This window comes from Mirounga leonina, unplaced genomic scaffold, assembly GCF_011800145.1.
Source record: "Mirounga leonina isolate KUSES-001 unplaced genomic scaffold, KU_Mleo_1.0 Mir_115, whole genome shotgun sequence".
Classification (NCBI taxonomy): Eukaryota; Metazoa; Chordata; class Mammalia; order Carnivora; family Phocidae; genus Mirounga; species Mirounga leonina.
The window spans coordinates 64524470-64547324 of NW_023270268.1; the positions used below are offsets into that span (position 1 = coordinate 64524470).

Sequence of the window (22855 nt, forward strand, 5' to 3'; positions counted from 1 at the left end):
TTCTTTCTTTCTTTCTTTCTTTCTTTCTTTCTTTCTTTCTTTCTTTCAGATTTATTTATTTATTTTAGAGAGAGGGGAGAGACAGGGGGAGAGGGAGAGAAATCCTCAAGCAGACTCCCTGTGTGGAGCCTGATGTGGGGCTTTATCCCAGGACCCTGAGATCATAACCTGAGCTGAAATCAAGAGTCAGTTGCTTAACTGACTGAACTATCCAGGCGCCCCTTGACTTACTTCATATTCTGACTACTTGTCTGGAAATTTTTGTGTATAGAGACATCAAACTAGGAAGCTAAAAACAATTATGTCCCAATGGGGAGCATCAAAATGGTTTTCACTTTGTTGGTGAGTATTAGATGGACTGACCACTCACTATGTTAAACAGAGCAAAGGTACTCATGAAAAGAAGTTTGTGAATTCTGTACTTGTAAAATTTCAGGCTCGTCAGCTGATATGTTTGAAATAAAACACAATGGTGACCCTAAGGCTAGGATTTGCACAAAAATTTTCCATTTTTAAAACACATATATCTATAGTGTCATTTGACCGCCTTCACAAGTATTGAGGAAGATACAGTCATTACCCCTCATTCAGAGATGCTGAAGAATGCAGAGAAACTGAGACAAAGAGAAATTAAGTGCTTTGTGAATCAAGGCTAGGTAGTGATGTTGCAAGGATTCAAATTCAGGCCTTTGACTGTTGAAACTTCTTTCACTACATTACAAGAAAACTTACAGCTCTCCTACTTTATTTATAAGTACAAAATTAATCCTTGAAAATCTAGAATTATTAAAAAAATCAATTGACCTTGCAGGAAGTAGAAACAAACATATCTCTTCTGTTTTCATTAATCATACTTCACAAGCCACACCAATTACATGTTTTAGAACATTTCAAAATTTTAAGTACGTGGCTGCTTTTAATATCCCAGTGAGAATTTACTGAGGAAGAAGTTGCAGAAAGGCCAAATGACTTGTTATTTCCTTCAGAATGGATTTTAGAGCTGGTGTATTAGAAAATGGGAAACAAATATAAAAGAATCATTTTAAAGTGACATAGGAATAAACCCAACCAGAAGGCATGCAGCCTTTTTGCCAGTTTCAAGGACCAAAATGAATGTTTCCTGAGGCAGTATTCAGCATAGGAATTGTGCATTAGCACCCTGGTCTGTTTTCCAGGAACCACATGGAAGTCAAAAATAGGGTAACAAACCAGCAATAACCGGTAGATTCACATTCTAAAGAAAGGTCGTGACAGGCAGATGCATTGTTGCATAAGAATACTGCTCCATTACATTAATATACTGCTTCCTCATTTATGAACCATTTCTATATCAATGAGTAAATGGAAAGGAAAGATAAAAGCCAAATGGATACTGATTCCAGAGTTGAGACTAGGCTAAATTATTAGAAGAGAAGGAGTGGAACCTAGGATGAGACATAAAACATCAAGCAAGATGATTATAAACTAAAATGCAGTCAACTTGAATATAAGGGTAGACGATGACCTGTCTGGATGAAGAGCCATGGGAGGAATGGTAAAGGGTAATGGAGGTAATACAGGAATGCTGAAGGCAGGGTTATTGTAATTAATCTATTGTAAGATCTGTTATAGTAAAAAAATTAGGCATAAAATGTTGTGAATATATTTCATATAAATAGAATAAAATCCTTTTATTATATCTTTTGAAACTTGGACAAGCAACTCAAGAAATCTGATCCAGCTTCAGAACCTATTATTGAAAACTCAAGAGAGGGTCAATCTGTTTTGTTCTGCCTTTGCTATGTCTTAAATTTTCTTCTCTGATCAGACATAGTCATTGCTCTCTCCTTTTCCCTTCTCTCCTCTCTATCTCCTCTCCCCCCTCACCTTCTTCTTTTCCTTTGCCTCCCCTCCTCTTCCTCTTCATCTCCTTCCCCTTCCCTTTCCTCCTATTCTTGTCCTGCTCCCTCTCCTTCTCCTCCTCCTTCTCTTTCTTCCTTCTCTTCTCCTTTTCCTTTTCCTCCTCCTCTCTTTTTCCCTTTCTCTCCCCCTTTTTTCATCTTCTCTTCCTGCTTCTCTTATTTCTTCTCCTGTTTCTCCTTCTGAAAAGAAACTTCAAATAAGATGTCTGAGCCATCAGGGTATTTCTTGTATTCTTATTAAGATAAGCAAATAAGGACTCTTAGACACTTACACATTTATATTCCTTGGATAAAATATATGACCATTTTAATTATTTTCTGGAATTTATTTGCTTTAAACTTGATTATCCTTTTTTTCACTTAAATTTTTTTTTTAACACAAATAGGTTTATGTGTTTATCTTTCAAGACAATTTTATTAATTCCTGTGATAATCACAATGAAGAGGCAGGGCTTCAGGTAAAAAGAAGAAAAAAAAGTGGTGATAACGTATATTAGGAGTCTTGTGATTTAAAAGCTGTGTTGCATCAATATTATACAGTAGACTTGCTAAATATTATTATCCACAAATCACATATGAGGAAAGCAAGGCTTTTTCAAACCAATCAGGCAAGTGGTAGGTGAACTTATATTTTATGATTTCAGGGACAATGACCACTACATCCCACTGCTGTCTCAATCTGCATGGAAATCCCTCCAGATTTTAAAGATACTATGATTTTCATTATTTTCAAGCTGAAATGAGATGACAACTAGAATTTTTAGGAGAAAAAAAATTACCATATTGTCATAAGTTTGCTGGGAGGTGGTTCCTTCGTCTATAAAATGGTAGTAAGGAAAACTTAGGAAGTTATTGGAAGAATTAACTGAGAGAGCATATGAAGTGCCTAACCACACCTGCTACGTGGTAGATGTTCAGTAAATACTTGTTCTCATTCCTGCTTGAGAACTATCTCTTATGTGGTCAATTTTACACTGCAGAAAGGTATTCTGGTTGTTCCCTGCAGAATGGGACAGGGAACACTTTGCCCTTCCACAGAAATTGGAATGTTTTATATTCTTTTAGAGTTATGTTTCATGTACTCTTCAGTGGAAGTATCCTTTTTTAAAGGTAAATATATTTTTGTGGGGATAAAATAGCAAGAGACATAAAGATACTAATGATCCATATGGTATTTTTAACATGCCTAACTTCTTGAAGAGCCAAAGTGCCTAACTTACAAAAAGTCTAACAAGGTGTCCTTAAGTCATGATTTCCCTCTGTCTTCTTCATACTCATAAACTCATGCAAACATACATGCATACATGGTCACACAGACACATACAGATTATGCTAATTTCATTCACTTGGAAGGAATAACCAGTAATCAAGGGATTATTGAAGGATAGAACTAGGGAGAAACAGATTTTTTAGCTCAAGACTCTCTAAGAGTTGAGAAAAATGAGTATGGATACTGTAATGTCTTTTTTTTTATTATGTTATGTTAATCACCATACATAATTAGTTTTTGATGTAGTGTTCCATGATTCATTGTTTGCATATAACACCCAGTGCTCCATTCAATACGTGCCCTCTTTAATACCCACCACCAGGCTAACCCATTCCCCCAGCCCCCTCCCCTCTAGAACCCTCAGTTTGTTTCTCAGAGTCCATAGTCTCTCATGGTTCATCTCCCCCTCCAATTTCCCCCCTTTCATTTTTCCCTTCCTACTGTCTTCTTCTTCTTTGTTTTTTTTTTTAACATATAATGTATGATTTGTTTCAGAGGTACAGGTCTGTGATTCATCAGTCTTACACAATTCACAGCGTTCACCATAGCACATACCCTCCCCAATGTCTATCACCCAGCCATCCCATCCCTCCCACCCCCCACCACTCCAGCAACCCTCAGTTTGTTTCCTGAGATTAAGAAGTAATGTCTTTTTGAAATGAATGGCAATGTCTTCAAAACACTTACCCATATGTTTTCTCAAAGCAAGAAACTGTGAGGTACCCAGGGTTATATATATTCAGGTAGATCAAACTTTTTTTCTTTTGTGTTCCTGTTATTATCCCTACAAGTAGTATCAACACTGATACTTGGTAGCCTACAGATTTTTTCATATCAAGAAACTGACACCAGCAATGCTCCCATTTGTTTAAGTTCATCTAAGATTGTGAGAATTACTTTGTCTTACCTAAAGCTATTGAACTATTGAATTTAATGGCCAAACTTTATTTATTTACTTATTGCTTATCAATTTTTATTTTAATTTTTCCCTAGTTTTATTAAGGATTACTTGACAAAAATTGTATATATTTAAGGTGTAAAATGTGATGGTTTGATAATGCACACATTGTGAAATTACTGCCATCAAGTTAACTAACGCATTATTACCTCACATGGTTACTTTTTTGGGGTGGTGGTTGTGAAAACACTTATGAGTTACTCTCATAGCAAAATCCAAGTATATAATACAGTGTTATTAACTATAGTCATCATGCTTTATGTTAGATTCCCAGAGCTTATTCATCTTATAACTGAAAGTTTGTACTCTTTGACCAACATCTCCTCATTTCCCCTACCTCCCAGGCCCTGGCAAACACCATTCTACTCTCTGGATATATGAAGTTAGACTTTTTTAGATTTCACATATAAGTGAGATCATACAGTATTTTTCTTTCTGTGTGTGGCTTCTCTCACTTAGCATAATGTTCTCCAGGTTCATTCATGTTGTCACAAATAGAAAGATTTCCTACATTTTATGGCTGAATTATATTCCACTGGGCATGTGTGTGTGTATACACGTTACATTTTCTTTATCCATTCCTCCAACAACAGACATTCAGATTGTTTCCGTATCTTGAAAATCATGAAAAATGTTGCAATGAACGTGGAAATGCAGCTATCCTTTCAAGATACTGACTTTATTTCTTTGGATATATAATCAGTAGTGGGATTGCTGGATCATATGGTAGTTCTATTTTTAATTTTTGAGGGCTCTCTATACTGTTTTCTAAAATGACTATACCAGTTTACATTCCCATCAACAGCGCTCAGGGCTTCCCTTTTGTCCGTATTCTTGGCAACCCTTGTTATCTCTTGTCTTTTTGTTAATAGCCATCCTAATAGGTATGAGGTGATAATTCATTGTTTGATATACATTTCCCTGATGATTAGTAATGTTGAGGCCTATTCTCCTGGCCATTTGTATGTCTTCTTTGGAAAAACAACTATCTGGGTCTTTTGCCAATATTTTAAATTTTTTTTTTTTTTTTTTTTTGCTTTTGACTTGTCAGAGTCCCTTTTATATTTTGGATATTAACCTCTTATCAAACATAGAGTTTGAAAATATTTTCTACCATTCCATAGGTTGCCTTTTCTTTTCGTTCATTGTTTCCTTTGCTGGGTGGAGCTTTCTGGTGTATGTGTGTTATTTCTGTGTTAAGTAGAAGGTGTTTAGGTTTGTTTTTTTTTTTTAATTTTATTTATTTGAGAGAGTGTGAGAGAGCAAGTGCACAAGCAGAGGGGAGGGGCAGAGGGAGAGGAAGAAGCAGCCTTCCCACTGAGCAGGGAGCCTGATGGGGAGGGATGCGGATGGGGGGGGAGATGGGGAATGGGGGCGCGGGGAGCTCGATCCCAGGACCCGGAGATCATGACCTGAACAGAAGGCAGACACTTAACTGGCTGAGCCACCCTAGTGCCCCTGGTGTGGAGCTTTTTAATTTGACATAGTTCCGCTTGTTTACTTTTGCTTTTGTTGCTTATGCTTTCAGTGTCATACCCAAAAATTCAATGCCAAAACCAATGTCAAGGAGCTTTTCCCCTACATTTTCTTCTAGGACTTTTATGCTTTCAGACCTTACTTTTAAGTCTTTAATCCATTTTGAATTGGTTTTCGTAAATGGTATAAGGGTCTGATTTCATTCTTTTGCATGTGGATATCCAGTTTTCTCAGCATCATTTATTGACGAGACTATCCTCTCCCCATTGTATATTCTTGCCATCCTTGTTATAGATTCATTTTTCATATATGTGTGGGTTCATTTCTGGGCTGTCTGTCTGCTCTGTTCTATTGATCTATGTGTCTATTTATATGCCAATATCATTCTAGTTTGATTTCTTTGTTAACTTTGTAATATAATTTGAAATCAGGAAATGCAATGCCTCCAGCTTTGTTCTTTCTCAAGATTTCTCTGGCTAGTTAAGGCTTTCTGTGATTCCATATGAATTTTAGGATTTCTTTTCCTACTTCTGTGAAAAATGCCATTGGAGTTTTCATAGTGATTGCACTAAAACTACAGATTGCTTTGGGTAGTATGAATATTTTAACAATATTAATTCTTCTAATCCATGAATACAAGATATCTTTTCATTTATTTGTATCTTTTATTTTTCATTAATATCTTACACTTTTTAGTGTACAGGTCATTCATCTTCTTGATTAATTTATGCCTAAATAGTATTTTATTATATTTGATGCTATTATACATAGGATTGTTTTCTTAATGTCTTTTTCAGATAATTCATTGTTAGCGTATAAAGATGCAAATGATTCTTGTATGTTGATTTTGTTTTCTACAACTTTACCTAATTTGTTTATTAGTTCTAACCGTTTCTTGATGGAATCTTTAGGGTTTCTCTATATAAGATCACACCATCTGCAAATAGAGACAATTTAACTTCTTCCTTTCCCATTTGAACGCCTTTAATTTATCTTTCTTGCCTAATTGCTCTGGCTAGGGCTTCCAGTATTATGTTGAATATGAGTGGTGAGAGTGAGCATCCCTGTCTTGTTCCTGGTCTTGGAGGAAAAGCTTTCAGCTTTTCACCATTGAATATGATGTTAGCTGTGGGCTTGTCATATATGGCCTTGATTGTATTGAGGTCACATTTCTTCTTTACCTAATTTGAGAGGTATTTTTTTTTTTTTTATCATCAGGCTTTTGAATTTTGTCAATGCTTTTTCTGCATCTATTCAGATAATCATATGATTTTTATCTTCTTTTGCTAAGGTGATGTATTATGTTTTTTCATTTGCATATGTTGAACCATCCTTGCATCTCAGGAATATATCCCACTTGATCACTGTGCACGATCTTTTTAATATGCTCTAGAATTAAGTTTACTAGTATTTTGCTGAGGATTTTTTTTATCAATGTTCATCAAGGATATTGGAATGTAATTTTCATTTCTTGTAGTGTTCTTATTTGGCTTTGGTATTGGAGTAATGTTGGCCTTGTAAAATTAGTTTGGAAGTATTGTATTCTCTTCTATTTTTTGGAAGAGTTTGAGGACTGGATGGAGTTATTCTTCTAATGTTTGGTATAATTCACCAGTGAAGCCATCTGGTCCTGGCCTTTTTTTTGATACAAGGCTTTTGATTATTGCTTCAATTTCCCCACTTACAGGTCTGTTCAGATTTTCTACTTCTTCATAATTCTGTCTTGGCAGATTGTACATTTTCTATGAATTTGTTCAAGTCTTCTGCATTATTGAATTTTTGGTATACAAAAAGAGTGTCTTCCCTTTCATTTATAATTTTATTTGAGTCCTCTCTTCTTTTCTTAGTCTATCTAAAGTTTGCCCATATTGTTTATCTTTTCAAAACACCAACTCCTAATTTTGTCAATTTTTTCTATTGTTTTTCTAGTCTACACTTCATTCATTTTTGCTCTAATCTTTATTCTTTCCTTTTTTCTACCAACTCTAGGTTTAGTTTGTTTTTCTTTTTCAAGTTCCTTGAGGTATAAAGTTCAGTTGTTTATTTAAAATCTTCCTTTTTTTCTTAATGTAGGCATTTATCTCTATAAGCTTCCCTCTTAGAACTGCTTTTGTTGGATCCTATAAGTTTTGGTATGTTGTGTTTTCACTTTTGTCTGTCTCAAGATACCTGATTTTTTCTTTGACCCATTGGATTTTCAGGAGTATGTTGTTTAATTTGCATGTATTTGTAAATTTTCTAATATTCTTCCTTTTATTATTTCTAGTTTTATACCATTGTGGTCAGAAAAGATATTTGATATGATTTCAATTTTTTTAAAATTTGTTAAGACTTACTTTGTGGCTCTGTTTATGATCCTGGAAAATGTTCCATGTGGGCTTGGAAAGGATGTGCAGTCTGGTACTTTTGGATAGAATATTCTGTATATATACATATATTTTTTTATTTAGCTACTGCCGCTCTGCTTTAGCTGGGGTACAGCCAGAGGGTCCCTGCATATATTTATTAGGTCCATTTGTTTGTAGTATTATTCAAGTCTGCTTTTCCTTATTGATTTTCTGTGTGGATGATTTATCCATTTATTGAGAGAGGGGTATCAAAGTCCCCTATTATTATTGTATATCTGTCTATTCCTTCCTTCAGTTCTGTTAATATTTGCTTTCAATATTTACATGCTCCAATGTTGGCTCCTATAGGTTTTCCAGGCTGATAGGACTACCTTTGGAATTGCAGCTGACATGAGTTGGAGCCAGGTCACCTGGCTGTTGCTGCATCCATACTGGGATCTGCAGTTGGTGGGCCTGTTCGAGGGACCTAGGTGGGGTGGATTACATCTGGCTCCTGCCTCTAGGACCTTGCTTAGTACAGCTGAGGCTGGGACAAGGGTCTACTTCAGGGTCTGCAAGTGGGTCTTCAGACAGTGCCTGTTACCAGGTATGTGGATAGATCTTGCTCCTCCAGGTCCCTGGGAGGGCTCCTACTGGGTCACTAGGTGGGTCTTTGTGCAGGCAGGCTGGCTCCAGACTTTTGGTGTCAGGAGCTGAAAATAAGTCCCAGGGCTGCTTCAGATTTCATAGCCTGGACTGAGGTCTATTACTTTGGCTCTGGAGGCATGACTTGTCATGTCTCCCACCTGATTCTTGGATGGTGGGACTACTTGTAGACTGTGATGAAGAGGGACTGAAGCTGGGTTCAAGTCACTTCACTGGGCCCATTGGCAGGCATGACTTCTCCTAAGTCCCTTGGTGTGCTAGTGGCAGGATCAAGGGGTCAGAGCTGTTTCCAAGTCTGTACCTGGAACCACTATAGGTGAGTCATCCTCCTTGGTGTGGGCCTGCCTTATCAAGACAGTTCCTGGTCTTTTGCCCCACCAGGGTACACAATCTCCTACCTAGATCCCAAAGCTCCTGCAAAGGCACTTCTGTCTGTGGATGGCTGATAAATCATTGTTGTTGAAAGGGGATACAAACTGGGAAATTTCAGGTCTGCTATCTTGCTGATGTCACCCTTGGCCAAATTTTGAATGTTCGGTTATGGTAAAGAAGAAAGTGCAATATTTAAAATATCTCATTTCATGAAATCTGTAAGAAATTTGCAAAATTTCTGTTTCTTCTACTATGAGTAAGTTCATTTTAAAATTCTTGAATATCTGTAATGCTTTTTTAAAAAAAGTTTTTATTTAAATTCCAGTTACCATACAATGTGATATCACTTTCAAGTGTACAATACAGTTATTCAACACTTCCATATAACACATGGTGCTCATCACAAAAAGTGCACTCCTTAATCCCCATCACCTATTTAACCCATCCTTCCATTCAGCTCCCCTCTGATAACCCTGGGAACCCCTTTGAGAATAAACTGATGGTTTGCCTCTCCTCTCTTTTTTTCCCCTTTGTCTTATTTCTTAAATTCCACAAATGAATGAAATCATGTGGTATTTGTCTTTCTCTGACTGACTTCTTCTAGCATTACACTCTTTAGCTTATCCACATTGTTGAAAATGGCAAGATTTCATTCATTTTTATGGGTGAGGAATATTCTATTGTACATACAATCTTGGTGTGTGTGTGTGTATATATATATGAAATTATATATATATATACAATTATGAAAACAGCCCAAGTGTCCACATATATATATTATATATATATAATATATATACACACTCTTCTTTATCCTTTTATCAGTTGATGGACACTTGGGCTGTTTTCATAATTTGGCTATTGTAGATAATGCTGCTACAAACATTGGGGTGCATGTATCCCTTTTTCATTCTTTTATGGCTGATATTACCATATATATATATATATATACATATGTATATGTAGATGGTATATTTGTATACATGTATATATATATGTATACCACTTCTTTATCCATTCATCAATAGATGGACACTTGGGCTGTTTCCATGATTTGGCTATTGCAGATAATGCTTCTATAAACATCAGGGTGCATGTATCCCTTTGAATTAATATTTTTGTATTCTTTGTGTAAATACCTAGTAGTGTGATTGCTGGATCATAGGGTAGTTCTATTTTTAATTTTTTGAGGAAGCTCCATTCTGTTTTTCATGGTGGTTTTACCAGCTTGCATTCCCACCATCAGTGCAAGAGGGTTCCCTTTCCTCCACATCCTCACCAACACCTGTTGTTTCTTATGTTGTTGACTTTAGCCATTCTGACAGGTGTGAGGTGATATCTCATTGTAATTTTGATTTGCATTTCCCTGATGGTGAGTGATGTTGAGCATCTTTCCATGTGTCTATTGGCCATCTGGATGTCTTCTTTGGAAAAATGTCCATTTATGTCTTCTGCCCATTTTTAAATTGGATTATTCATTTTTTGGGTGTTGAGTTTTATAAGTCCTTTATATATATATATATATATATGTATCCAAAATATATACTAACCCTTTATTGGATATGTTATTTGCAAATATCTTCTCCCATTCCACAGGTTGCCTTTTAGTTTTGTTGATTGTTTCCTTTGCTGTGAAGAAGTTTTTTTTATCTTGATGAACCCCCAATAGTTTATTTTTGCTCTTTCTACTTTGCATCAGGAGATATACCTAGAAAGAAGTTGCTATGGCCAATTTCAAAGAGGTTACTGCCCATGTTCTCTTCTAGGATTTCTATGGTTTCAGGTCTCACATTTAGGTCTTTAATCCATTCTGAATTTATTTTTGCATATGGTGTAAGAAAGTGGTCCAGTTTCATTCTTTTACATGTTGCTGTCCAGTTTTCCCAACACCATTTGTTGAAGAGACAGTCTGCTTTCCACCAGATATTCTTTCCTGCTCTGTTGAAGATTAATTGACCAGATAGTTGTGGGCTTATTTCTGCATTTTCCATTCTGTTCCATTGTTCTATGTATCTCTTTTTGTGCAAGTACCATATTGTTTTCATCACTATAGCTTTGTAATATAACTTGAAGTCCAAAATTTTGATGCCTCTAGCTTTGCTTCCCACCTCCCCCCGCAAGGTTGCTTCAGCTTTTTGGGGTCTTTTGTGGTCTCATACAAATTTTAGGATTGTGTTTGATCTAGTTCTGTGAAGTTCTAGTTTTAGTTCATGCTGTTGATATTTTGATAGGGATTGTCTTAAATGTGTAGATTATTTTGGGTAGTATAGACATTCTAACAATATTTGTTCTTTCCATCCACAAGCATGGAATGTCTTTCCATTTCTTTGTGTAATCTTCAATTTCTTTCATCATTGTTTTATTTTCAGAGTACAGGTCTTTCACCTCTTCGGTTAGGTTTATTCCTAGATATCTCATTGTTTTTGGTGCAATTATAAATGGATGGTTTTATCCATTCTGACACCTATCTCTTTCGATCAGAGTGTTTAGCTTATTTACATTCAAAGCAATTATTGATAGATATGTATTTAGAGCCATCTTATTACTTGTTTTGTCATTGTTTCTGGAGGTTTCTCTGATCCCTTCTTGTTTTTGTCACTTTTGGTCTCTCCCTTATACTCAGAGAGTCCCCTTTATTATTTCTTGCAGGGCTGGTTTAGTGGTCACGAACTCCTTTAGCTTTTGCTTGTCTAGGAAACTCTTAGTCTCTCCTATTCTGAATGATAGCTTTGCTGGATAGAGTATTCTTGGCTGCAGATTTTTCCCATTCATCACTTTGAATATATCATGCCACTCTTCTGGCTTGCCAAGTTTCTGTTGAGAAATATCCAGCTAGCCTTATGTGTTTTCCCTTGTAAGTTAAGGACTTCTTTTGTCTTGCTTTTAAGATATTTCTTTTATCATTATACTTTGCAAATTTAATTGCAATTGGTGTTGGCCTGCTTGTGTTGATTCTGGTGGGAGTTCTTTGTGCCTCCTGGACCTGGATATCTGTTTCCCTCCCCAGATTAAGGAAGTTTTCTGTTATTATTTCTTGAAATGAATTTTCTTCTCCCTTTTCTCTCTTCTTCTGGGATTCCTAAAATACAAATGTTATCATGTTTGATGGAGTCACTGAGTTCCCTAAATCTATTCTAGGGTTGCATAATTCTTCTTTCTTTTTTTCAGCTTCATTATTTTCCATTATTTTGTCTTCTAGATCACGAATTCATTCCTCTGCTTCTTCCAGCCTGCTGTAAATTGCATCAAGCCTGTTTCCAATCTCATTTATTGCATTCTGATCGATTCTTTTTTTAACTTTTTTTTTATCTCTGTGGTAAGGGTCTCACTGATGTCTTCTATTTTTTTCTCAAGCCCAGTGAGTATCCTTATGATTATTGCTTTAAATTCTCAATCAGGTATGTTACTTATAACTCTTTTGCTTAGATCTCCGGCCATGGCCTTATTCTTTCATTTGGGATAAATTCCTCCATCTTAGAATTTTGTCTAAGTTTCTGTTTTCTTTCTTTTCTTTCTCTGTTAGAAAAGCCAGCTATGTGTCCTGCTCTTGAAAATAACAGCCTTATGAAGAAGAGGTTCTGCAGTGCCCAGGGCCTGGTGCTTCAGGGAGTGTCTCCAGTGTGTACTACATGTGTTTTGCTATTGTGTTTTGGCTGCTTTATCCTTTAGGATAGTCATCTGCAGAGGCTCTCCTTGCCTGTTGTGGGCAGTGTTTGGTTCCTGGCCTTAAAGTCGTGAATTTTAACTAGGTGTGCTCTAGTTTGCTTCTGAAATGAACTTGACACCAACTCCACCAGAACTGAGATCCTGCAGAACTCTGTGGTCAGGTGATGTGGGTGGTTTGCATTGGTCTTGGGGAGGGGCCTGCTGCACTGGGACTGAGGCAAGCTTGACTGAGAATGGCAGAACTGCCAGAGCAGGGAAGGGGGAGAAGAGATGGGGAGGGGGTTGGTGTAAGCAAGTTAGGCAGTGAATGTCAGCTCTGTGTTTATGCTAGGGACAGGGGAGGAAAATAGTGCCAGCCAGCTCCTTTGTTCCCAGAGAGGTGTTTCTGTGAACTCTGCCTCTCAGGGACTTGCTCCAAGAAAAGTGGATAGCCTACCCCCTCCCCTCACCCCTTCCATATGCTGCAGACCTACAGATTGCTGTTTCCATGCTGTCTGCCCTTTGGTTGTTTGCCTGCCTTCTCTCCAAAACAGGGCACTGCCCTCCAGGCTCTATCCCAGTAGAGCTCGCTGACCTTTAAACTCCAGGCTTTAAGCCCCACTGGTTGTTAGAGCTTATGAAATTCAGTCCCTCTCATTTTCCAAGCCATTGGCTTTGGGGAAACATTCTCTTAGTGTGTTCCCCTGTGTGCTCCTCTCTCCCTTGCCCTTCTCTGTGATCATGGCTCCCTCCCCTTCACAGCACCCATGATTTGTTTCTCCCTTAAACCATGTCTCTACACTTCCTACCTTCTTTGATGTGGCTTCTTTTCTCCCTTTAGTTGCAGAGTTTGTTCTGTCAGTCTTCAGGTCAATTTCTGGGATATTTAGGATGATTTGATAGTTATCTAGTTGTGTTCATATGAGGAGACAAGCCTAGGGTCCTCCCACTCCACCATCTTCCTCTGTCTCCAAATATCTGTAATGCTTTAAGCTTATATCACCACTGAGCATTTTAATTATCCTCAAAGTTGATATAACAACTTAAGAGTTGTATTTTCATAGAAGTTTTCAAATTATCTACTTTATTGAGTTTCTGATGGGTTCAAAAAGTATGTTAAAAATAATAGTCTCATCTATGCATATATAGAGTTTATTGGTATTAATAAATACCATCAAAAATAATCTGCATTTGTTATTGGTGGTGGAATTGAAATAAAATACAATTCTGATATATTTTGGATTCAGGAAGGACTTTAAGCAGTTTACTTATATTTAAAGATGAGAAAACTGATGCAAAGAGAAGTTAAATTTCTTGTGGAAGTCAAAGCTAGTAAGTGATAAAGCAGAGATTCAAGTAACTTCTCTTTGCATCAGTTATTTTATTTTCTTATATTTTGACCCATGTGTCATTTAAATGTTTAATTTCCAAGTATTTGGAGAGATTTTCTAGATATCTTACTATTAATCATTTCTGATATAATTCCATTAACCATATTCCATTGTGGTTAGGGAACAAACCCTGTGAGATTTCACATTTTCAGAATTTTATTGAGTTTTATTTTTATCTCTGGTAATACTCTTTATGTTCTGTCTTGTCTGATATTAACATACCTGAGCCTGACATAAAAATAAGTTTCCATGTTTATTGTATAGTACATCATTTTTCTTCCTTTTAATCTCAATCTATATCTTTTTGTAAATAGCATATAGTTGAATGTTGTGATTTAATCCAGATTGGCAATATTTGCCTTTTGATTAGAATGTTTACTCAATGTACATTTAATGTAATTATTAATAGAGTTTGGTTCAACTCTACCATCTTGCTATTATCTTCCAGTGTTCCATTCATTATTTGTTTCTCTCTTTCACCTTTCTGGACTTATTTTTAGTTAAGTAAATCTTTAGTATATAATTTTAAGTTCACTATTGGCTTTCTAGCTGTACTTTTTCTATCTTTTAAGGTTTACTCTGGGATTATAATATGCATTCTTAATTTAACACAGACTAGTTACAGTTAATATTGTACTATCTCATGTAAAATAATTAGTAGTAAAATTCCATTTGTGCTCCCTCCCACAGACCTTGTGGTGTTGTAGTCAAATATTTCACATCAAAATATGTAATCTTATTATTTATAATTTATCTTTAATCAGTTAAAATTATCCCATTGTATTTTGGCCTCCATTATTTCTTTTTTTTTAAGATTTTATTTATTTATTTGAGAGAGAGAGACAGAGAGATAGAGAGCACAAGCAGGGGGAGGGGTAGAGGGCAAAGGAGAAGTAGGCTCCCCGTGGAGCAGGGAGCCCAATGGGGGGCTTGATCCTAAGACCCTGGGATTATGATCTGAGCTCAAGGCAAATGCTTAACCAACTGAGCTATTCAGGCACCCCAGCCTCCATTATTTCTGATTAAAAGTCACCTGTTATTTATGTCATTGTTCCCTGCATGTAATGTATTGTTTTCCTTTGGCTGCTTTTAATATTTCTCTTCCTGTTGGGTTTTCAAGAGTTTGATTATGATGTTCCTAGATGTAGTTCTTTTTGTTTTTATCCTAGTTGGGGCTAACTGGATATTCTTTTTTTTAAATCAAATTTGGAAAATTTTCAGTAATTATTTTAATGTCTTATTCTCTCTTCCCTTTCCCTTTGAGACTTCAATTACATGTATGTTAGATTTCCTGCTATTGTCCCTGAGGACAGGTCACTGAAGTGGGTTAATTTTTTCAAATCTCTCTTCTTTCCATTCTCACATTGGGTAATTTCTTTAAATTCATCTTCAATCTTTAGCAGTCACCAAACTAATGTTAAGGTCAATCAGTACATTTCAAAATTTCAGATATTTTATTAATCTATACTAAAATCTCTATTTGGTTCTTTTCTTAGTTTCTGTTTTTCTGTTGAGATTCTCATCTCTTCAGTTATTATTACTATCTTTATCTCAAGGGCCTTGGACCTATTTTTCATAGCTTCTTGAAAATCTTTCTCTACCAATTCCAACATATGAGTCATCTTGGTGTCTGTTTCTATGGCTTGTTTACTTTCTTAAGTATGAGACTTATTTACCTACTTCTCTGCATGTGTATTAATTTTTAATTTTATGCCAGACATTTTGGTTGAAACTTTGTAAGGAATCGGGATTATGACATCATCCCTGTAAACTTGTTGATTTTTTTTGTTTGTTTGTTTTTCCTATCAAACAAATAGTGTATACTCTTGTTCTTGTCATGCTTGGCTTTAGTCTTTGTTAGGGCAGATCTCTTTTGGCTTAATCCTAAGGTGTGGCCCTTTCTAGAGGTCATGGTCCTTACTCCTGAAGCATGACCTTTCTGGGGTCTCAACTGAATGCCTGAGGTACTCAGTGAGGTCTCTTCACACTGTCACTCCAACACGTCTCATCACTGCTGGTCCTCTCATATTTCCACTTAGCACTTAGTCCTGCAGCAGGCAATCTCTGCTACATGGAGTCTCACTGCTCACATTGGCCAAGAACCTATAATATATCCTCATGCAGATTTCTGCCCCTATCCCCTCATACTGCCACCTCTTCTTTGGCCATTTACCCTATAAATTACAGCTTATTTTTCATCCTAGTATTCTAATCTCGGCCTCCTCAGCTCAGTGAGACTACAATTTAACTTGATATCCATCTCCCTGAATTAGGGCAGGAAAATAACCCCAGCAAAAAACTGAGAAAATTGTGGGGCTCACCATATGTATTTCCCTTCTGTCAGGGATCACGGTTCTGCTGTGACCATTATCCAATGCCTAAAAATAGTTGCCTCATATATTTTGTCCAGTTTCAGTTGTTTACAGTAGAAAGACAGGTCCAATACCGGTAACTCTGTCATAGGTGGAATGAAAAATTCATGGGTTTAGATTTAATTTTCACAAAACTTTGTGAAATAATATTTGTGAAGTAGGTACTATAATTATAACCCAATATTAAATAGAGAATTAAACTCAGGCTAACTAATGAGTGGGGAGTCAGAATTTAATCCTAGACAGTCAGATTCCAGACTCTGCTCTGATTCAATATACTATACTGCCCCTGCAACATGAAATTATGTTTATTTCCTTCATAGCATTTATCATATTCTTTTTTCTCATATATTTATTAATATTTATTTGTTTTTTACAATTTGACATTTCTCGTAATGTGTATAATACATTTCCTGTTTACAACTGCTTTCCCACTGCATAGCACAGGGTTTTGGTAGGCATTCAATAAATATTTGTTGAATGAATGAATGAATGAATGAATGAATGAATGAATGTAGATGCCACCATTATAAAACAATTTTGAAAATAGGATGTTTTCTATATATTTGGTATTTTAGATTTCATTTTGCCTTCTACCTTGTGGCATCAAAATTCTGCAACAAAAACAAACAAGAATCTACAGATGAGGAACATGCAAAAAAGTGATATGCACCATTAAAATCTTTACAATTATATACATCAAAATATAATTATAAGATAGAAAAAGTTATAGCAGGATTTCTATTCTTGATAAGATAGCAGTAATTAGAAATCTATCTTAGGAATATTCAAAACACTTCCTAATAAACAATGGCACTAGTCTGATGAGGTAAGCAAGAGTTGATGTGTTTGACTGGTGAAGCTAGGCATAGCTTTTGGTTGAAGTAAAAAATAACAAAAACAAAGCATGATAGGCATATCTGCCACTTTGGACATGTTATTAGGAAAAACAATTGTTAATAGTTGTTTCTAGAGCCTTTATATCACTTATTATTATATTTTAAATAACAATACACACCTGATTGATTTCAAAATGTATCTTTGTTGAACTTCAAACCATAAAGTTACGGCTCTTGTAATCTTGTAGGTGACATAACAATATGCACTTATTTTTATAAGAAGCAAAACTACAGATGATTTTTAAGCTAATTTTTGTGCTAACAAATCTCCTAAAGATATGCAGCAGACCTCACATTTACATAAAATTAAAGAAAGAATGCTTAGCAAATGCAAATAAATGCAAAAAAGGAATATTTTAATTTTGATTCATGATTAGTAGCAACCATCACAAAGTGGTAATAATACAAAAGCAAAATTCTGCATTCATTGTATAACTAATGGTTGTAAGCTATTTATAGATTGAGAATTCTGATTAATTAATTTATTTTGAGAAACATATTTATTGATTATATATCAGACTCTGTTTTAAAATCTGAGATCTCTAAAAACACTTTAATATTAGAATCCTATGCACTGACTTCTGCAGTATGACAAGCCCAGGAAAATGATTTATCTCACTTGGTGCATTATTAATTGTATGAATTGACTGTTTAACCTCTATTGATTTGCATTTCTTACTTAATGTTCAACTTAGAAACAGAAGCAAAAATTATTTTACAATAGAAAAAAAAGATGAAATTTAATCCAAGTGTAATATGTAAGATCATTTTAATATTCACCATTATATATCCTCCTCTCAGCAATTTTCAAGTATTGAAAGAGTGCTCTTAGTTTTTTTTTTTTAAAGATTTTATTTATTTATTTGACAGAGAGATAGACAGAAGAGCACAAGCAGAGGGAGTGGCAGAGGGAGAGGGAGAAGCAGGCTCTGCACTGAGCAGGGAACTTGACGCGAGACCCGATCCCAGGACCCTGAGATCATGACTTGAGCCGAAGGCAGACGCTTAACCATCTGAGCCACCCAGGCACCCAGAGTGCTCTTAGTTTTAAAACAAGAGTTGCTAAATCTAAATCGTGAACCTATTGAAGTTTATCTTGGCATTCTTAGGACCGGTAGCATTTTATTGTTTCTTATATTTGGATTGCAGTGGAATTTTTTACTTATGTTCATTAATTATTTTTATAACACTGAGTTGAGTTTTGACATGACCATACCATTTGGAATTCTTTTATTATTAAAAATGATTTAAAAGTCCATCAAACCATTCTGATAGCCAGGAGATATTTTCCTTAAAATGCAGGCCATGTTGGTGATCTTTTTTATGTGTGGTGAAAATCATGGAGGTGATAAATAATTACTTTCAGTGCATCTCAATTTATTATTGTTTACATATGCCTATAAATTTTCTGGGTCAGTTCAAATTTAAAATATTTTTCCCCTTGTGATCACAAGTCACCCAAGTAGCCCAGAAATTCCAATATTTTGACATATTGAAATATATGTTACATTTCCAATACTGGTCCTTTTAAGTGGAAATGGACAAAAATTATTTGACGGACTGTATGTCTCGATACTGGGTTTGGAAACTATAGCTGCATAAAATGTTTCCAGAAAGTATAGGTTTGATTTTTTTTTTTTTTGGTGTCAAAGAGACTCTGCCTTTAGGTTCTGTAGTTTACTTAAGCAGGAAAATTTCTTTCAAGAAGGTTATCTTATGAATTTCAAAGTGATTTTGTTGTCTGCAGGTCCTTGATGGCAAGCTTAAGCCTACAAACTCGAGGTCTCCTTATGAATGTGGAGAATCTTGGGTAGATCTTTTATATCCTCATGGATGTGGAGCTGTAAATGTTTACCATGTTGGCAGATCTCCCACTCATGAGATGGGTCTTAGTATAACTGATAGCTATGTTTCCTAGTGGTTATTAACAAGGCAGGCATTATGTTTTCATGTTCAGATTAGTTTTGTTATTTGTATCCAAAAGAAGTACAGGACGTCTGAGATCAGAGAATAGACAAGACAAAGTTCTAGGTAAATTGTTCAAAGTTAGGCAGGGAGGGGAGGAGGCATCATAATTCTAAGGAAAAAGTTATTTGAAAGGTGTAACAATCATTTGTATCTTTGCTGTAGATTAAACTGAATATTACCCACGGTAAGAGCAAGGCCTTTAGGAAACAGGACATATGAGAGGTATATGTTTATAGAAGAAAAAGAGGTCTGTGACACTACATCGAAAACTAATGATATAATGTATGGTGATTAACATAATAATAAAAAAGTAAGTAATAAACAAAACAAAAACAAAGCCACCCCCCCCCCCAAAAAAAAATAGAGAAAAAGAGGTCTGGGTAGGCTTGGGGATTCTAGGAAGCCACAAGATAACATAATGATACAGACTTCTGAAGAAGGATAGAAATATGAAAAAGAAATCCTTACAGACAATGATAAGTGTTTTGCACCTTTGGACAGCTGTCACACCTACCCTTGCATATCATCCCGTGATTCAGCTATCCTGTCACCAAATAAGCCATGAACATCAAGTCTCTGCCTGTGGTTTACAGTCCAAATTTCCTTCTGCCATTCTCCAGATCGTGTGCAGTTTTGGAAATCCTTCTCATCCCTTACTTACCTTATTCACTCTCTCTTCTCTTGCTGTAATAATTTGCTACTCCAGTTACCTGCCTTTTTATCTTACCCTGCATTATGAGTAATTGTTTATGTGTCTGTTCCTTCCATTAGGTTTTGAGATGCCCTTTGTGCTCCCAATGATTGTCTAGCTTAACATAAATCAAGTAGTAAAGTTTTGCCTTTAAATTTAAATGAAATGGAAGTTGATTATACAAGCTCACATAGTGCCCTCTGCTTGCATGAACAGTATTTACTTGCAGTTATTAATACTTCATTTTACCTGTGTGCATGATTCAGGGCAAGGTCGGGTTTCCTCATGCGTAGATAGCACGTAACAAGCTTTGTCTCGATGAAACTTGCCACACTTGCTATATCTTCAGCAGATGCTTCAAATGGTTGTCCCAGAGCTGCCCCTTTGCTGCAAAGCTTAAAAAAAAAATAATACTTTAAATTTCCTAATAATCTTGGCAGGTAGTTGATCTTTTATATAAGCAAAACATGTACATGTATGCATCCTTTTTCCAAACTACAAGGTAAACATTAATATTTTGATTATAAATTAAATAAGTTGTTCCTGTTCACCATTATGTGACTATCATATAAAATAAGTAACACATTTTACTGTAAAATGCTTCCTGTAAAATATTTTAAAAGCATGATATATTTTAAGTGGGTGCCATTTGTTAAGAATGTCTGTTTTAAAAATAAAGCATACAATAAGCAAAGATATTAACAGAAAACCAGGTGTAAATCATATTAAATACCAGTGCTTTTATGAAAACCCAGCTGAGCAATGATCTAGCACACTATCAAGTTTGATTTAATATAATAAGGGGTATCAGAAGTAAACTCCTAGGAACCATTAACATGATCAGTGATTAATTTGAGTCTGAATCACATTCTCTAAGATGTTATTGAAAGAATAGAAGTGAAAATTTATTAGAATTTATTGGCAGATGCCACAGTATCTGAAAAACATGGCAAGAATGTGGAATTCTTAATAAAAATTCCAAGAAGTCAATGGTTTCTGGGCACCATAGATAAACTGTAGATGAAGAAGATAATTAATTTTTTAGGAGAACCCCAAACATTAAGAAGTGTTAATGACAAGGGTAGATTGGCACTTTATTTTCCCTAGAGTTTTCTACTGTTCCTTGGAATTAAGGCTGATGCAGAAGATGAAGCCCCGCTTTCTGTTTAGTGACCTTATTCAGAATATCTACATTTTTGCACTTTCTATCTCCATCTGACCATATATTGGAGAAAATTTTCTCACTGGGGATAGTAATATTTGGAATTAATACCTATTTATATATACCTTAATATAAAATTTCTTGTATTCTAAACACTGTTTAAATGATATAAACTAATTTTTCTTTTATAGATTAAGTTGAGATTGGCTTGCCATTTACATTAACATTATTGTCAATTATTTTTTAAAGTGAAATTCGTTTGAGAATGACTATATTCTGTTCTAAAATGTATTTTTCTTCTTAATTTCATACAAAAGCTGTAAGATAAAATAAAATCTAGAATCTAGATGTTTAATATCATAGTTTAAATTGGTAGTTACATGATACTATTATTTTTTGCTTGGATATCCTGTCAATTGTGAGAACTCATATCATTTAAAAGTCTTTCCCAATTTGATAGGTGAAAAATGTTGCTTCATTTATTTGGTCAATAAATATTTATTGAATCTAATACTAATCGCCAGACAAAAATTACTGCCTTTACATTTTAATTTGCATTAGATAGATCTTTTTAAAATGAATTTTGGCTAGGTTTAGCTCTGTGTAAATTCCTGTTTTTTATTCCTTGCCTATTTCCATTGACATGCTAATTTCTTATTAATTTAAGAGCTCTTTAGACATATAAGCTATTATCCCTTTCTTCTTTTTTTTAAGATTTTATTTATTTATTAGTAAGAGAGAGAGAGCACAAGCGGGGGGAGCAGTAGGCAGAGGGAGAGGGAGAAACAGGCTCCCTGCTGAGCAAGGAGCCTGATGCGGGACTCAATCCCAGGACCCTGGGATCATGACCTGAGCTGAGATGCTTAGCCGACTGAGCCACCCAGATGTCCCTATTATCCCTTTTCTTGTAACAACTATATATATATATATATAATCAAACATAAGAGTCTTTCAAATTATCTTTTAGAAAATAGTCAAATTTTATTCATGTTCTTAAAAGGATCCTCAGAGTCTATATTATAAAACTCTTTTCTCAATTATTCTGGGAAAAAAAAGGAAAGACTATTTGTGGATGACCTCAATCAATGTTAAGTTTGGATGTTTTATAAAGATTACCTGATTAATTGGTAATAAAAGAGACAAAACATTTAACACTGATTTAGTAACTATTCCTGAGTCTGACCCTCACAAATATCAAGGTGGTTATAAAAAGATCTTGAAATATAATTTAAGAAAGCACTGTAGTGGGCCACCTGAGTGGCTCAGTTGGTTAAGCATCTGCCCTCAGCTCAGGTCATGATCCCAGCTTCCTGGGATAGAGTCCCGCATCGGGCTCCTTGCTCAGCGGGGAGCCTGCTTCTCCCTCTCTCTCCCTCTGCTTCTCCCCTCAGCTCCTGCTTTCTGGCTCTCAAATAAATAAAATAAAATCTGTAAAAAAAAAAAAAAAGCACTATAGTTTGATCATAGCAGCTTGGGACAGCATCAGCATCTCCCCTCTTTTAGCAATCTGATCCTATAGGACCCAGAAATACCTAAATAGACAATTTTTCAGAAGAAAAGATTTGTGAATAACTCTTTATAAAGCCCAAATCAGTAGAAAAACAATGAGTAAAATTGTGTTTTGTTAGTATATCAAGTCATTAAAATTCTAGACCTTCTTGATTAACTTGATCTTCAAAATGAAATCAACACTTTTTTCAAGTCTCAAATACCCAAACCTCCTGAACTCATATAAAATCCTACACAAATAAAAAAGA

The 22855-nt window shown here is 35.4% G+C and overlaps 1 protein-coding gene across 1 annotated transcript in view; it reads right to left on the reverse strand.

Moving 5' to 3' along the window:
* Positions 1-22855, reverse strand: part of SPATA16 (spermatogenesis associated 16) — a 224248-nt gene that overhangs the window by 127368 nt on the left and 74025 nt on the right. Inside the window, 1 exon segment of the mRNA XM_034999115.1 lies at positions 20186-20331. Within this exon segment, the coding sequence (XP_034855006.1) occupies positions 20186-20331 (146 nt within the window).